This window comes from Macrobrachium nipponense, chromosome 9 (assembly GCF_015104395.2).
Source record: "Macrobrachium nipponense isolate FS-2020 chromosome 9, ASM1510439v2, whole genome shotgun sequence".
In the NCBI taxonomy this organism is placed as follows: Eukaryota; Metazoa; Arthropoda; class Malacostraca; order Decapoda; family Palaemonidae; genus Macrobrachium; species Macrobrachium nipponense.
In genome coordinates, this window is record NC_061110.1 from 12,117,797 (window position 1) to 12,136,210 (window position 18,414).

At 36.6% G+C, this 18,414-nt stretch overlaps 1 protein-coding gene across 2 annotated transcripts in view; it reads left to right on the forward strand.

Moving 5' to 3' along the window:
* LOC135218474 (N-acetylated-alpha-linked acidic dipeptidase 2-like) overlaps positions 1-18,414 on the forward strand; it is a 93,018-nt gene that overhangs the window by 54,375 nt on the left and 20,229 nt on the right. For both annotated transcript variants that reach the window (XM_064254800.1, XM_064254799.1), the window contains exons 2-12: positions 1,607-1,731; positions 3,641-3,742; positions 4,901-5,057; positions 6,696-6,816; positions 11,432-11,577; positions 12,801-12,990; positions 13,380-13,470; positions 14,004-14,188; positions 14,844-14,963; positions 16,157-16,239; positions 17,505-17,633. In XM_064254800.1, the coding sequence (XP_064110870.1) occupies positions 1,607-1,731; positions 3,641-3,742; positions 4,901-5,057; positions 6,696-6,816; positions 11,432-11,577; positions 12,801-12,990; positions 13,380-13,470; positions 14,004-14,188; positions 14,844-14,963; positions 16,157-16,239; positions 17,505-17,633 (1,449 nt within the window). The remainder of the gene's footprint in view (positions 1-1,606; positions 1,732-3,640; positions 3,743-4,900; positions 5,058-6,695; positions 6,817-11,431; positions 11,578-12,800; positions 12,991-13,379; positions 13,471-14,003; positions 14,189-14,843; positions 14,964-16,156; positions 16,240-17,504; positions 17,634-18,414) is intronic.

Here is an 18,414-nt window from a genome sequence, read left to right on the forward strand (position 1 = left end):
GCAATGAATTATATCTGTGGTTGCTATTCAACTGTCATGGGTTGCAGTATAGCCAGAAAGAGAGAAAGTAAGAGTTGAGAGGAAAAATGGTTCCTTATCAAGTATCAAGCAGCCTAGAAATACCCGTCAATACACCTCATTTCCAATTCACTTTTTCCTCCTGCCAAGGTGTGTCATTTTCTCCCAACTTCTATTGCAACCCTTGAGGACTCTCTTTTTTAGATACTGATTCAATCTTTAAAGTTTTGGATGCCATTCAAGGACAAAACTCTGGTGAAAAACAAGCATGACTCAACAGAAATCTTCCCAAGAGCAATACAAACTGCCAATATGAGTCTTATGAGCTGATTATGTGGGAAAACGCACCTGAGAATACCTTTCCTGAGGTAGAATACATCCGTATTTAGAGGACGTCTCCAAGTTGCACTGGTGCATGAATTTTTCTTTTCAAATATGCTATTGCACATTAGCAAAATGAAGAGGCCATTTCTGTATTAATCTTCTTGTGAATTTAAACTAGCATTAAAATCAATATATTACCAAATTATAAGTTTTTGTTTTTTCTTAAAAACAATGTCTGCATCAGCTGCATCCAGTTTATATTGTTTTCTCTATCTCACAATTACTTTTCTAGGGCTGCTGGTTTCCGTCAGTAGCTCGCTGAGATTCATTGTTCTTTGCAGAGGAAAGAATGCACACATCAGTTTTTGTGTTTTTGTCGTAATCAATAAAATTAAGAAGTTTCCACGTGCTCAGGTATTTTCTAATTATATTCTAGGCACAATCTGGTTCCCTAATAACAGTTGCTGGGCAGAAGACAATAACAATGTAGTACATATTGAAGCTGTTCATTGTTATAAACTGTAATCCTGCTGACAGAAACAGAGTCTAGATTTTATGATTTCACTTTTACCACCTTTTCCTTGTATATTGTGTTAGTTGCTGTCCACAGAAGAGTTGGCATTTATGTGACGCTTTGATTGTTTTATTCTTTTATGTGTCTCTTCAGTCTTATATCTTTTCCCCATTTGAAGGGGCTGGTGCCGCAAGGCTATAGACTTCGGGTATCCTAGCAATTACTCACCTACCCACTTAGAATTGGGGTCATAATGTTCCTGAAAACTTAGCATGTCAGCTTCGATGCAGCTAACAAAGTAAAGTAACATTCACCTAAACTCAAATCAATACAAGCCTGTTTTTGAAGGAGATTGAAAACAGAAACTAAATAATATTGGTAACCTGAGATCCTGTCCGTTACCCCTCCCCCCTGGGGTATCTAGCTACCTGAGAGATTCCTTCTCCCTCCCCTTCCTCCCTAATGTGTAGAAAGTGCAAGTGTCTGATCCATGACAGGTTTTTGTTTTTGTATAGATAGGAGAGTGGCTTGTTAAGTGTAAAGATTAATCAAAAGAGAATTGCCAACATATCTGTGATAAAGATCTACACTACTACCTTTGGGATTCTGAAGCCCAGTGAATTTTGCTTAAAATCTCATTTTCGTATTTTGAAAGCCCAAATGGTTGATAATTTAAACATTTTCACTTGATGATTCTAATGGGATATTTCTAGAGGTATGGTAATTACAAAGTCCTTTTCATCCTTTCAGATGTTCAGCAAACACAGAGGGATGTTGGCAGCAATGCTATGTGCCTCCATGGGCATACTGATAGGAGTGCTAGTTGGGCACTTGATCACGCCCTCCATTACTGAAGAAGATAAAAAGATTATCATGTAAGTGTTTTTCTTGAATCCATGAATTATGTACCCAGTAGTTACACAACTGTTGTAGGTCAAAGCTAAATGTGTTCCATCAAAGATTATGCCTTTAGTGAGGTACTATTCTTGTTGTAGTGAATGTAAGAGTGATGGTGCATCTCATCTGCCTTTATACGAATATGTATTATTTTGTCTTTTTCTCATCTTTTCTGATGTAAATATGCTTTAATGGCCCAGTGGAAAACATGAGCGTAAGCCATCAGACATTACAGTGTTGCTGATTTTCTTTTCCAACATTTGCAAAACTACTGTAGTCGTCATAGATGCTGAGCTTAATAATGACATCAGCCTGCAGCAAATGAAGCAAATGATTAGACTTTGGTCTCATGCCAAACAGATTTTATGATCAGTTCCTTGGGCAAAGGACAAGGTCACAGGTTGAAGATAAAATCCCTTGCAAACAAAACAGCTACGTAGTTTGTTATGGTCTCTTTAGATTTTCATATTGTGATATAGTATTTAGCCAAATTTGCCTAAGTCTGACACAGTTGTATTGCATTTATGTATTAGCTCTGATATGCTAAAGCTAATTTGGTACTTATATACAGAAATCCGTCTATTATCTGGATTAATAGGAGCCAGCCAAAAGCACTGTTGGATAAGGCAAATCTAGATAATGGCAAGTAAAAAAAAATATAAGGGTGTTTAAGGGCAACTCTATAAACCTTCCTCACCTTACCTTGTCAATACAACATAAAATTGTGAACAAAAATTTATTGAAAAGTATTACGTATATCTTCCTTTTTCTCCCATATTCTTAAAAAGAATATGCACTGAGAAAAAATACAACTCCTTTTTGTCTCATAAATGACACAGTTTGGTAGGTAGGTAGCCTACCTGTGTTTACTTACAGCCTACCATGGTTTCATCACCATTAAAATATTCTTATACAGCAATATCAGTTCATACCATATTGTAATACCATACATAAGATACAAAATGTGTATGTGTGAACACTCTCAGTATGCATAAGTCAAATGTGCTAGTACAGAATTTTAAGATACAGGTAAAGGTTAAAGTTAGAGTTAAAATTGGTTTGTTTCAATTCTCCACCACTTTAAGGTGCTGAGTGAATGTCAGCCATGTTAGCTCCAAACACCGCGCGCGCGCCCCCCCCTCACCCTGTGGCAGTTACTGACCCTGGTGCAGAGTCGGTGATTTTTTCGTCGCCTTATGGGTGGTACAAACTCCGGACATCCAAGTTGGATACCAAGACACTAAACCGCCATACCAGTACCCAGCCTATTTATTCCCCACGAGGAATAGCTCTGTAGCTAGCAGCAATCCCGTGAAGAAGAGAGAATTGGTTTACGTAATATCATTCTCTGAGAAGGGATGCTGCCATTCACGCAGCATTGGTTTGACTACAACTCAAACAATATGGGGTTCATTTGAAAGAAGTTACAGAATAATGGGCAATACAGAAAGAAGAGATTAGTTATTAGTAAAGAAAAATTTAAAATGACAGGGCAGTGAAAGGGAAGATACAGCTTTGAATAACAAACTAGCAGATGCTCGCTATTGCTTGCACTTGCTAGTTCCCATATCCATACCATACCCATCCTACCCATATCCATATCCATACCCATATCCATACCCATACCCATACCCATACCCATATTACCATGCCCATACCTATATCCATACCCATACCCGTACCGTACCCATACCATACCAAACCAATAACAATACCTGTATCCATACCATACCCATACTTATACCCATATCGGCAGTCAAGTAATATCACGAAATATAAAGTTAATCCTCACCCCAACACTGACAGGAAGATGGAGCCACGTCAGAATCCGAGACTTGAAGTGTAACCTCAACCAGTCTTGACAGAGATTTGATTTTTCTTTCCCAGGACCTACCAGAAACTCATCGAAGACAAGTGGGCATCTGAGACAGAAGAGACCCAAATGATCTTGGACCTCATCAGCACAACTAACTTGAGGAATAACTTGAAGTGAGTCGGGCATTGTGTGGTAATGGATGGTAATGTTAGTGTGTTTGAATTTATATATGTGCATATGTGTGTGTTTGTGTGTATACATAATAAAAGCAGCATTTATGGGGAAGTAGTAGCTACATAATATAAAATAAAAGAAAAAGAGCTGCAGGAGGCATACGTAAATAGAATCGGCAACAAAATTGAGTGGAAGGTCTAGAGGAGGAATAGAGTAAATGTAAAGCAGAGATGGGAAGATAGAAGCTGAGTGTGTAAAAATACGTAGAAGAGAGAGTGATTGGTTCAGTGCAGAAGTGGGTCTTTATGGATTGGGATGGAGTCAGAAAAATGACAGTGGATGTAGGTGGGAACTGAAATAGTATATAAAAATATGCTTGGAATAGAGTGCGGACTGCTGGTGTTCTCAGATAGTACAGTATTAATTGGGATAGTGAAAATACACTGCTGGAACTTTTGGAAGTTTTAAAGCATTTGTGACAGGAGAAATTGAGAGTAAATGTGAGCAAGAATAATGTTATGAGATGAAATGAAAACCAGGAAGATGGAACAGAGAATGTAGGTAGTCATAGATGGTGGAAGAATAGTAGCACTAGATTTGTTCTACAGGTATGTATTTAGACTCAAAATATAATAGATGTTGGTAGGATGATAGACAAGGTAAGTTACAGAATAGATGAATTATTCAAGGTAGGAGGGTGAATGCAAAAGAAAGGGAAGAGTCTTGGAGTTTGCAGCAGTTGAGAGAAATTGTTTATGTAGCATATTCAGTACAAGGGGAATTCAAAGGCTATGAGATATGGAGATATGTAGCAGTTGTATAAAATCTTTGAATAGGTGGAAGGATGGAACAGAGTGTTTTGAGGGGATTTGTTCATATTGAAAGAATGGAGGATAATAGGTTGGTGAAAAAGAGTGCACAATTCGTAAAGGTTAATGTTAAAGAGGAGAAGAGGTCCCAGAAAATGTGAGAAAGATGGATTGAAAGAGTTATTGGAAAGAAGGGTCCTCAGCATCTGTGAAGTGAAAGAGTGCATGAAAGGTCAAGGTGAATGACAGATTGCATATGGGATGGTTCATTTCCCTTTTGATAGTCCTTTTGTGTAGATGAATGAAGCATCTAATATTGTGTGCTTATTTAATAATAACTTCCACCAGGGAGTTGAGCAGAAAACCCCATCTCGCGGGCACAGCCAGAGACGACGAACTGGCGATGCTAATTAAACAGAGGTTCGTCGCAGCCGGGTTCGACACAGCGGAGCTCGTTCCATATGAAGTGCTTCTGAGCTACCCTAATCACACCGATCCAAACCTGGTAAATTCGTGTGACAGTTTTCTGTTTCTTTATAATATTCATTTAGTAGTAAGTAAACTAAGTTCGGATCTTGGGGACTGGGTATTTGAGAAAACATTAGCCTTTAATTGATAAACAGAAAGAGCCCCAGCTTGAAAAACCTCCAAAATGAACAAGGTTGATGAGATTGGGAATTCACCCTTCTACATTACTCTGTTGCTCATAAGATATTTCAAAAGGTTACTGATGAATTTAGTGACTTATTTGACGGAAGGCTTATGGACCCGAGAAAAATTTAGTAGTTTTTGAGATAGATTTGGATATGGATCCAAGATTTTCTTTAATTTTACAAAAAATTTTAATTGTTTCTGGGCCGTATTTTTTAGCACAAAGTTTAACCTTTATCACTGTCGCTGAAGACAATTGTCTGTAAATTTCCTCAACCCAGTAACTAATCAAATTTGTTAGATAAAACATCGTCATAGATGCTAGCAGTAATATTGGTGAAGGTTATATATTTTCAGGAAGTTTGAATTTATGCTTTGTGATTCAGAACAGGATTTAGTTGCATTACATTATCTAAATCTAAATCATCATAGAGAGTTATCATTGAATGTTGCATTAAACTGATTTTAAGTGTTTTTGCAAAATAATGCAAGATTGATCATCAACATGACGTCTTTTTGACATTCTTCACGTACTTTTAGATGGAACATATGTATATTTATATTGGGTATGCATTATATAAATCGCCATTATTTAAGCATAGAATTATATTATTACAGTTCATTCTAAACCCACAAGGATGTTATGATACTGAATAATCTTGATAATTTTGAAGGTGAAGATTTAGAATTGACTGCCACTTATCTGAAATATGTAGTTACACTAATTTATGGGCACATCGATAAAAATAACAATTATGTTGGAAACATAATTTAATATTTTTCTGGGTAAAAACCAGTAGAAATAAACTTTGCATTGTATTAATAATTTCATTAATTGAGAAATGGCTCCTAGCTTTATAAGCATGCGTTATACTCTTTGTTCATATATGTATACAATTATTATGCATAGTGATAAATATGGTATCAGTCATGTAAACTTAACAATTTCCAGTTTAATGAATTGAATAAGAAACCAGTCAAAACTAATCAACATCATCTGCCAGTTCAATCCAGCCAACAGTAACACAAGAGTTTAACGTCCCTCGAATCTCACAGGATTTCGTTACTATAGTAGATTCACATCAACTGTGCATTTGATGTCTAGGCCAGTCCCTTACAACACTCGTGATTGGCTGTTGACAAGCCAATCACAGGTCTGGAAACGCTCAGTCTCACGAGAGAGTTCATGTGGGTAGGATCTGTGTTTCACCTCTCCTGAGGGATATCTTTCAAAAGTATCTTTCAAGAGATGTGGAACATATGTCCTGCCTATGTGAACTCTCGAGAGAGACTGAGTGTTTCCAGCCCTGTGATTGGCTTATCAACAGCCAATCAGGAGCGTCGTAAGGGACTGGCCTAGACATCAAATACACAGCTGATGTGAATCTACTATAGTTATTATTATCATTAGTATGTTATTGTAATTAAAACTGTTTATATATTTACACTACTTATTTACATTGCTAAACTGATTATTACCTCTTATGTTTAGATTACAATCATGGACGGCTCCAAGAAGGTTGTATTCACGAGCAAATTCAAAGAAGAGGTGTTGCATGAGGACGACAACGACCCAGATTTGGTCGTTGCTTTCAATGGCTATAGCCCAGCAGGTGAGTCTGTATAGATTATGCAAGTATCCATAGGCTAAGAGATTCATGATGCTTGAAATGTATTACGTACAAGAGTGTGATGGACTATGAAATTTAGACCAAAAGCCAAGCGCTGGGACTTACAAAGTCATTCATAGCTGAAAAGGAAATAGAGGGTAAATGCTATTTCAAAGGTGGAACAGGAGGCAAACTTCGCAGTTGCACTATGAAACAATTGGTAGGAGATGGTGGAAAGAAAGATGGAAGAAATAGAATATGAACAGAGATACAGTAAATATAATGAAAAGGGTTGCAGCTAGTGGCCATAGGGACACTGCTTAGAACCTCAAGTAAAGCCAACAGTGCATCGTGTGATGTGCACTGACGGCACTATTCCCCTTAGGGAATAACGAGTAAATGATAAAGAGAGGGATACAGTGTACATTGTTGTGGTGGGATGGTAAGGTATAGTAGAGGTAGAATTTGCCTTACCTTGGAAACACACAGGGTTGTGAAGTGGAAACCTACTGAACAACTGGTACATAAAAGCAAAGAATCGTGGCATTAGCGTAGTGGGAAGATCAGATTACAAATGAGAAACTGGTGAAGAAATGTGGTAGCAAGAGACAGGAAAATAGACCTGAGATCTTGGTGACACCAAGATGGTTTGGGCATGTAGTGAAAAGGGATACCTTACCTTACAGACCTTACATCGTGTTCGGGTTGCCCCAGGTCCCTCAGTGTGAGGCACCTCTAATGTCTACCAGCGAGTTGCTAGTACATCTTCCGGTATATTTTGCATCTTCCAATCTTGGATGGTCTGGGATGCAGCTGAGATATTTGTCGAGCTTATTCTTGAACACATCTACGCTCACTCCTGATATATTCCTCAGATGAGCTGGCAACGCATTGAATAGACGCTGCATTATCAATGCTGGTGCGTAGTGGATTAATGTCCTGTATGCTTTCCTTATTTTTCCTGGTATAGTTTTGGGCACTATTAATCTACCTCTGCTTGCTCTTTCTGATATTTTTAGCTCCATGATATTTTCGGTTATTCCTTCTATCTGTTTCCATGCCTGAATTATCATGTAGCGTCCTCTTCTCCTTTCTAGACTATATCATTTGAATTATTGTAGTCTTTCCCAGTAGTCAAGGTCCTTAACTTCTTCTATTCTAGCTGTAAAGGACCTTTGTACATTCTCTATTTGTGCAATATCCTTTTGATAGTGTGGGTACCATATCATATTGCAATATTCAAGTGGACTACGAACATATGTTTTATAAAGCATAATCATGTGTTCAGCTTTTCTTGTTTTGAAGTGCCGTAACAACATTCCCATTTTTGCTTTACATTTTGCCAATAGAATTGCTATTTGATCATTGCATAACATGTTCCTATTCATCATCACACCAAGGTCTTTAAATTCTTCCTTATTTGTGATTGTCTCATTATTAGGTCCCCTATATGCATATAGCTTTCCTTCTCTGTCTCCATAATTTATTGATTCAAATTTATCAGAGTTAAATACCATCCTATTTACCTCTGCCCAATCATATACTTTGTTAAGGTCTCTTTGTAGCACGTTCCTATCTTCATCACAAGTAATTTCTCTACTTATTCTTGTGTCATCGGCGAAATTACTCACTACCGAGTCCTTAACATTACTGTCTATGTCTGCAATCATAATAGCAAACAGTATTGCAGCTAACACCGTACCTTGTGGCACACCGGATATTACCTTAGCTTCATCCGATTCTCATCGTTTGCAATAACTTCTCTTTTTCTGTTGTGTAAAAATTCTTTTAACCATCTTCCTACTTTATCCACGATGTGTTTTCTAATTGTCTTCGCTAATATATTATGGTCTACCTTGTCAAAAGCTTTTGCAAAGTCTAGATAACCACATCTGTTTCATTTCCGCTTTTCATATTTTTGTATATGTTCTCACAGTGGACTAACAGTTGGGTTTGTGTACCTTTTCCGGGTACGAAACCATGTTGTCCTATATTAAACAAATTATTTTTTATTAAATGTTTCATGATATTTTTCTTCATTACCCTTTCATACACTTTCATAATATGTGATGTTAGACTCACAGGTCTATAATTACTTGCCTCTATTCTTGATCCACTTTTGAAAGTAGGGGTAATATATGCTAATTTGTGCTCATCATAAATCTTGCCTGTATGTACACTTTGTCTTAATAATATTGCAAGTGGCTTTGCAATAGAATGAACTACTTTCTTTAACAAAATAGCAGGAACACCATCAGGACCTGCAGCAGCTCCATTTTTAATTTCATTAATAGCCTGCACAATATCAGCTTCATTAATATCTATGTCAGCTAAATATTCACTATTTTCGTCCCTTACTTCTGTATCATTATCTTCATTATCAATTCTAGGGGTGAATTCTCTCTTATATCGTTCTGCCAATATGTTGCATATTTCCTTTTTTTCATTCGTTATCTGCCCTTCAATCTTAGAGGGCCTATTTCCTATTCTTCTTTTTATTTATCTTTTTTGCGTACGAGTATAATAGTTTGGGGTTTTGCTTGATATTTACTAAGGTTTTTTCTTCCAAGTCCCGTTTTTCATTTTCTTTTGATTGTATAATCTTTTGTTCTGCATTTTCTATCTTACTTTTTAGTTCTATAACTTTCCATGCATTTTTTTCTTTTGCAAGACCTTTTTTCCACTTTCTGATTTTCTGGAACAAGATCCTTCTGTCTCTTGGTATGCATGACTGATGTTTACTTTTCTTCTTCGGTAGATATTTCCCACTATTTTCTCTAATATTTTATATAGTATCTCCGTATTTACTCTTATGTCATCACTTACGAAAATGTTATCCCAATCTTTGTTTAATTCTTCATTTATTTCTGACCATTTTATATTTTTACTGTAGAAGTTGTATTTTCCATATCCTTCCCACTTTTTCATTTCTTGCGTATCTCTGTTTTCACTTGCTTTGGAATGGACTGTTAATTCTATGACATTATGGTCTGAAATATTCGCATTATAAACTATTATTTCTTTAACATAATTCACCTCATTCCCAAATACTAGGTCTAAAGTATTTTTCCTTTCTTTTGGTAGGTGGTAGATTTTGTTGAATGTTGTATTCTAGTAGCATATCTAATAGCTTTTCGAATTGCCTCTTATCTTCTGCGCTACTATTACTCTCTTTTTTATATGTATAAATACAACCGCAATCTCCTATTCGTTCTTTCCAGTCTACGAAAGGAAAGTTAAAGTCTCCAGATAGGAGAATAGTCCAGTCCTTGTGATTTCTACATATATCATCCAATTAGTCAGGAAAGTGTTAGACACAGAAGTAGCAGGCTCAAAACGACTTGTGGGAAAGGCCAGATGGGAATGAAGCAGAAACTGCACTAGATAGAAAAGAGGGGCGGAATCATTCGTGCTCTAACAATATGTTGGGGAAATCTGACAGAACAAATTATTAGGGGAGAACCTAGGTATATAAAATTGCATGAGACATTTTAAATTGATAAATAAACAAGTAAAAAATGTGCAGAAGTTTCTTCGGCACAATTGAGTTTTCTGTATAAGTAGTGTATAATTCTTTATGAAACACTCAGCCACAACCCATCTCAGCTACACCCCATGAAACTTTCGGTCATGGCCTGTTGGTGGCTTGTGTTGTTGGCACTTATAGTGGTGCCTGATGCACAATCATTGCTAACTTTAACCTTGAATAAGATAAAAAAAACTACTGAGATTAGAAGGCTGCAGTTTTATGTTTGATGATTGGAGGGTGATGATCAAAATGCCAATTTGCAGCACTCTAGCCTCAGTAGTTTTTAAGATCTGAGGGCGGACAGACAGACAAATGGCCACCTCAATAGTTTTCTTGTATAGAACTAAAACTAGGTGAATGAATAATAATAGAAAGTACCATGCTTGGGTATACCCACAAGCAAGGGATTTAAACCTAAGACTTTGGGTTATTATGATACGCACAGGATCTATGTCACTGGCTAATTTTGGAAACAATGATTGTATGGTCACCACCTAGTCTAGAGCAACTTGATAAGCACCAGCTATTATACCCTAAATAAGGACCCTTCCAATATAAGATAATGCAGTACAAATAATGTTTCTTGAAGGCTTTTGGGATTCTCTCCCTATTCTCTTTCGCAATACAGTGCACCTTGTGCGGGGCACTGTAGGCATTACTTAAGGTTCTTTGCAGCGTGTCTATGGCCACTAACTGCAACTCCCTTTCATTTCTTTTACTCTACCTACCTCCTTTCATATTCTCTTTCTTCCATCATCCTTTGCAACCTCTCCTAACAATTGATTCATTGTGCAACTGTGAGGTTTTATTCCTGTTACACCTTTCAAACCTTTTGCTGTCAATTTCTGTTTCAGCACTGAATGACCTCATAAGTCCCAGTGCTTGGCCTTTGGCCTAAATATCATAGTAGTCCCTTTTTCTTGTCCCTTGCTACAAAAATGTCTTTCACCTTTTGGCTCCTATGATGTAAGAGCTCTAATATGTCTCTCTTTGTTTCCTTTTCAGTTAGACCTGACTTAGATAGCTCACTAGTTTTGTTTATTAATTTATTTATTTAGATAATTTATTTATTTGTGTATTTATATCAAGGTGACATCATGACACAGCCAGGGGTCGGTGTCATTTATGTGAACTATGGTCGAGTGGAAGACTTTGAGAAACTGGACAAACTTGGGATTGATGTCACAGGTCATGTGGTCATGGCACGCTATGGGAAGATCTTCAGAGGAAACAAGGTATGCATGGTCTTGTTTTTTTGTTTGTGTGTATGCTTGCGTATAACACAGTGTACAGTAGTACCTCAGTGTTACATAATTCGAGTTGCGCGAATTCAAAATTCACGATACGTACTACAAACTTTTCATCGGAACCTCACTAATTATCATGCGTGAGTATTTCACAGACACGAACGCAACAGGAACATTTTCTAATCCTCAAAAAACCCTGCAAAAGTGTTTGTTTAATTTTTTATGTCATTTATAAGTTTTCAAGCTTTTAATAATAAATCAATAAAAAAAAAATAGAAATGATAATTCTCTCTCTCTCTCTCTTTCATTGAGATGAGAGAATTTTTATGGTACATGTATGTACATACTATGTTTATTAATATTTTCAAATAATGATAATAATAATAAAACTGTCCTTACAAAATTCGTAAGTGATAGTATTTTAAAGAAATGAAATAACCTTTCCATTTCACTTTTAAGTAAGGTCAACCCTCCTCTATCTCTATCTTACTGAGATGAGAGAATTTTAATTTGCAAAGATCTCAACTGAATGATTACAGTATTATACAAGATAAAGATCTTTTATAAAAATAGAAAAAGAGGGTTTTCATCAATTAGAAAAAGAGGGTTTTCATAAATTTTTGTTCATAAGTCCTGGGAAAATGACAGCGCTAAACTTCCCATGGTACAATGAACAGCTGCTGTCAGAGTTACATTTCCAGTGTACAAGAATTTTGTTTCAGAGTAAAAATCAGTCCCATTACCTTCTTAATTTAAATTCCTTACACAATTTTCTTCTCTCATTTTTTTTTTATTTTTGTATTCTAATCCCATGGCCAGTAGTTTGTCAATAAATCAATGAAAGTGATTTCATTGGAGAAAACTTTCAAGTCATTAAGTGACAAGTGGATTTTAAATATCCTTTGTGAAATGATGCTAAAAATATTTAGCATTTTTGGCTAGATAGCAACAGGTCTGCTTTATGAGAATAAGTCAGATATTTCAGAAACAAATGACTGATTCTTAATTTGCCATTCCAACTTTTGGGGCAGTTAACTAAATTTCATTCTTTTGAAAGAAAGAATTTAATGTAGTATCAGCAAAAAGCTAAGTCTCATTGTGGTCAGAATAATACTAAGCAAAACATCGCCAGAGCTTTCTTTGAAGTCACTGCAGTCTGATTAGCTGCATCGTAAGTCATAAATAACAGCTATCATTCCTTCGTGGAACAGCTGCTGCATGCGGAACAACGAAATGCCACAGGTGTCATCCTCTTCTCGGACCCGAGGGGCGTGGCTCTTGAAGGAACGGATCCCAAGGACGTGTATCCAAATTCCTTCTGGCTTCCGGGCACTGGAATGCAGAGAGGTTGGGCCACCACCATACAGGGGGACCCACTCACCCCTGGATGGCCCTCAACGAGTATGTCCAATTTCAAGTTGCCGTATTTTAGATGTTTTGGTAGCAGCCATTTTGAATAATGCGGATGTCATTATTAGTGTGATATGCATATTTTAATCGCTGGATCTTTGACTTTTAAAGCATATTCCCTTTAGTCTTAGTTTAATGTGCTGGAGTTTTCAAAGATTCTAAAAGAAAGGAGAAACTACTTCCTTGCTAGCTGTACTTTCTGGTATTAAGTCTTTTGAATTAATTGCATTCCTTCCTTTTTGTCCAGATGTCATCAGTGCTGAAATTACATCATGTTAGTCTGTAGTCTGTATGTATGTGATTGATCATTGTGTATCCTCTCTTGATACTGTAGTATACGGTTGCATTAACTTACATCTTTTTACGTTCTGTACCATAAGAGCACGCATACAGGCTGGACGAAAGTGAGGTGCCGCTGCCCAAGATTCCCTGTCAGCCCATTGGCTACGACGATGCTAGAGCAATTATGGAGTGAGTAGTGTTTAGCTTTGTTTTTCTGAACCAAAATGAATGAATGCCTTTCTCTTGTCTGGAATTTTGCATTTTTTTAGGTTTTCATTGATAGATTTTCATTTGCCTGATCTGGGTACCTTTGCAGAAGACAGATGAAAAAATATATTAAAGCTTATTTTTTGTGAACAGATTTTTGTTATTAACTTTTGCCACACTCATCACCATCTTTTACTCTTTTCATTAACTGTTGCATCAGTCTTAACTAAATTTTCATATCCCTTTAACTCTTGCATCATTCCCCACTGCCTCTTTCATGTCCAATTAACTTGTGTGTCACTCCTCGGCATGTCTTTCATATCCAGTTAAATCTTGCTTCACTCCTTATTGCCTCTTTCATATCCCATAACTCTTGTGTCATTCTTCACTGCCTTTTTCAGTTCTCATTAACTCTCTTATATTGCAACAATCAGTAGCTCATAACAATGACTGTGGTCATTTAATTGTTCTTCCATTATTCATTCTGTAGCCGGAAGTTGTTTTGTCCATTGCAGAAAAATGGGTGGGAGAGCACCGCCGGTAGACTGGGTTGGTGGAATGAAAGGCATCAAATACAACCTCGGGCCGGAGATGCTGGACGAATACAAAAATTACACTCTGCGTCTGCAGACGAATAACTTCCTGCGCAGTGTCAACGTGTCCAACGTGATTGGAACCATCAAAGGAAGTGTAGAACCCGGTAAGCAAGACGTACATTTTCTGGGATCTTTCAGTGTCTTCCTTCTCAGTTTTGCATTTTGGTGGCAGAATTGATGTAGTGTATTATTGCCAAAGTTGTCACAAGAGCATAGGCACTTTTATGATATTGTTTACCATATTGCTGCCAAAATTAGCAGAAAGTAATCAATTTGGTGGTAAGACGACTAGTGTATGACTTCAATTTTACCACCAATATTGACAGCTAGAGGCTAAGCAATGCTAGAACATATTGTCTGATATAAAATTAAATTTTTTTTATCAAGACTTTGTTCAAGTTTTAGATCGTTTAAAAAGAAAATTAATGTTTAACTATTACGTACGGTCAAATCAGTAAGACTTCATCTAGATGAAATATTTTCAAATCCAACATGCTCACATTGTTTAATTTAACACATTTTAAATATCATTGGATGAAATAGAATCTAATAATTATTATATTTATATAATTCACAGCTCTCTATCAAATGTGTAATTTCACTGGATAAAGAAAAAACTGTAACAGCTCAGGGTCCTCATGGAATAAGAAAATAAAGGCCTTTTAGCTGCAATAGTTCAGGATCCTTTAACAGCAGGAACAAGAACCCAATGTTGACCTTAGATCACAAACAGTTCCTCAGGTGTAATAATTTTTCCAGATCGATACGTTCTGATCGGAAACCACCGGGATGCCTGGGGCTATGGGGCTGTAGATCCTTCTTCTGGCACTGCGCAGTTCCTGGAAACAGCCAGGGTATTTGGTCAACTCCTGAAGAAAGGTTTGTGGTTGCTGTTTTGTCTGTTGCCGTGAAGACTAGATAGCAGTTTTTTATCTTCACTGTTTTTTCTGTTAAAGATAAAAAGCATGACAAGTTTTGGCCTTAATGTTTTAAATAACATTTGCTAATTAAATCCAGGTAATCTTGTATGATGCCTTGTTCTTGTATTGATTTTGAATCACGCAGTTCTTTGGAAAATTCCAATGAAATTCATGTTGGAAAGTCTTTCTTTTTTTGATGTTCAAAGTAAGCAGACGTTCTTGTCGAACAAACCAAGAAAAGTCTTCCAGAAAATGGGATGCCCATACCCAATAATATTTAGCTAACTCAAGAAGAATTATATATATAGTAAATAAAAGCTAAAAATGACGATAAATCAAGCATAAGTTTGTACTTTCAATAATGAATCGTGGAGGAAACATTTATGAAACTTGTGCAATGTACTGCTTCAAATATTTGTACAAAGGGCTCATCATCTGTGCATCAAACCCACTGCACAAGCTGTGGCGTTTGATCTACCTTGCTCGAGCTCTAACGCTTCCTAGATGTCAAGGACTCCCCCTTTCCAAAATCTCTTGTGTTCCTTCTGTCCTTCCCTTCATAGGTATTCCTCTTTTCTTTCCACCGTACACTTTCTTAATTATAGTACGCTACTTTCACCAACATATCATTTAATAAAAATAACCAAAATATACTTCTTTTCAAATTAAATAATTTCTATGAACGAGGGTTGGCTCTAAAGAAAACAATAACTCAGTGGTTACTGCAACATTCATGATTTAAAAGCTGAATCAAGGATGAACCTACTGTGCAGTAAAACTTCTGTTAGTTGCTTGCTACTCATACACAAGATTCATGAGGATGGACTAGACCATTCACCTTTCTGTGCACAAACTGTTCCCGGATATTAAGGCCCCTCCTTTCCAATACCTCTTTCACATAATCTCGTCCTGTATACACCCACAATGTCCTTCTTTCATTTGTATATCCTTCTCGGTCAAAATCCTACCTACAAGTTGCATATTATACTAATAAGCATCATGCCTGTATAATTCTTGCAGTTTACTTTAGACATTAGAACAAATACATATTCTTCTCAGTATGTACGTATATATATTCAGACAAAACATGCACAATTTCACATATATATTTATATCTTAAATCAACTTAAGCTAAATGGAAATACCCAACAGGATGGAGGCCAAGGAGGACCCTAGTTTTCTGCAGCTGGGGTGCAGAGGAGTATGGTTTAGTAGGATCTACTGAGTGGGTTGAGGTAAGTTGATTTCTGTTTCACTTTCCACTCCAACACTAGGAGTTCACATCCTAGGAACAGATCATCACAATTATCTTTAGAAAATTTCACCTATGCAATTTCTGTACATATTAAAACTCTCAGACTTGATATAAATCTATTTCAGTCCCTTACTTAATTATGGTGCTGTATCACTTCCCGTAAAGAAGTTAGTTCCAGATGAAGTAATTCCTCTTTTATGAGAAGTATGTAGGTCCTTGCTCACAAGAGCAAATAAAATTCAGAATTCTGACATGTTCTATAAGACAGATGCTTCAGTGGAACTTTATGGGTGCCAGATTCTGGAAATCTGCTCCAATTCATTGATCCTTAAAAACTTCTTCATTAAGATACTCAACCCAATCAACTTTCAGTTTCTCTGATTTATCCATGACCACTTCCCTTTTGCTATGATTGGGCTCAGCTTCCTGTGAATTAATAGCTGTATTAGATCCCTGTAGGGGGTTAATGCCATCAGTACTCCTGATGTAGTACACTGTAGGCATTATTTAATGTTCTTTGCAGCATCCCTTCAGTCCCTGGCTGCAACCCCTTTCGTTCCTTTTACTGTACCTCCTTTCATATTCTTCCTTTCCTCCCTCTCTTAAAAGTTATTTTATAGTGCTACTGCTTTGAGGTTTTCCTCCTGTCGTGCCTCTAAAACTTTCCCTTTGACTACTTGGTCCCAGCGCCTGGCCTTTGGTCTAAATTTTACATTCCACTCCATTTCCATTATGTGCATAAAATTAATATCTTTCATTCATCATCCTAGAAGCTCCAAACTAGCCAAGGAATTTGTCACAGCTATTTTCATCCCAAGAGCTACCTGTTCTATTGTAAGTTCTTAACTGCAACAGACCATATTGGTCAGATAGTCAGAAGATAACGCAAAGACCAGTGACAGATCATCTGTCTGGGTATAAATTTTTATTTATTTTCATTCCCTCTGACAATGAGGATTTCAGTCTCCGTAAAGCTTGAGGATTTTAAGTGTATTTTTACCAATACGTATTTCTAGATTTTCACTCAAGAAAAGTGTTATTCTATTCTCTTGTTATAACACCTATTTCGTTTGATTCACTTACCTATCAGACTGTAAGAAGGCATTCAACATGAAAAGACAAAATCGAACAAGTATTTAAGTTTATATTTGAGACGTACAGTGTATACATCAAAATCTAGTTGATGTGGTTAGTAATAACCTTTTTCCTTTCTATCTTTATTCTACTCTGAAAAAATGTTTGCAGGAACACCTGGAGAAGCTTCAGGCACGAGCAGTCCTTTACCTGAACACTGATACCTGTGCAGCTGGTCCCATTCTCACTCCTTCGTCGAGTCCTCTCATCTGGGACTCACTTGTGAAGCTCACTAAAATGGTAAGTACAGTATGTCTTATCTTTGCAGTTTAAACTGTTTTGCAAAAGAACTCTAAGGTGCATCCACATGACAGTAAAAGGTGTATTGAACAAACGTCAGTGCCTCACTGCACACTTCATATTTTGCAAAGACAAATCAACAACTTACTAGAAGTTCTAACCCAGTGCTTCATATGCTTATTCAACATTTTGTTAAAGGTTCAGCTTCCACTTACAGTCGTTGTCTAATTTGCAACTTATTTGCGATATGCATGCAATAAGTTTCTGACATGTATTTTTGACATGTTTTGCTGTAGTGTGGATGGCGCTGATTTGTACTGCCTTCTTTTGACAACTTACCACTGTACATTGTGGAGTATTTTGCTAGATATAAAACTTTCAATGTTTAGAACAAGGCAGTAAACAGTCATTGAATTTAAACAACGCATATTTTAAGAGATATTATTACCTTGGTTTCCAAAGCATGGTGCAACAGAATACATTTTCTCAAAGCTGTTCCAAGAATGGTGATTTCATTGTTTGTACTCTTACAGTGTCATAACCATTAGGTAATAATGAATTACAGTTTACATTAATAACTAAACCACTACATATTAATATCTCTGACCTTGTCTGGTTTAGTAATTGAAACTTATTTTGTATTCCCTTGTTTGTGAATGAAATTAATAACTGTATAAAATTTACAAGTAAACATTAGATGTATAATAAACTCAATGGATTGAATGCATTTCCATGAGACACATACCATGAAATAAAGGCCTTGCAAAATTTATAGATAAAG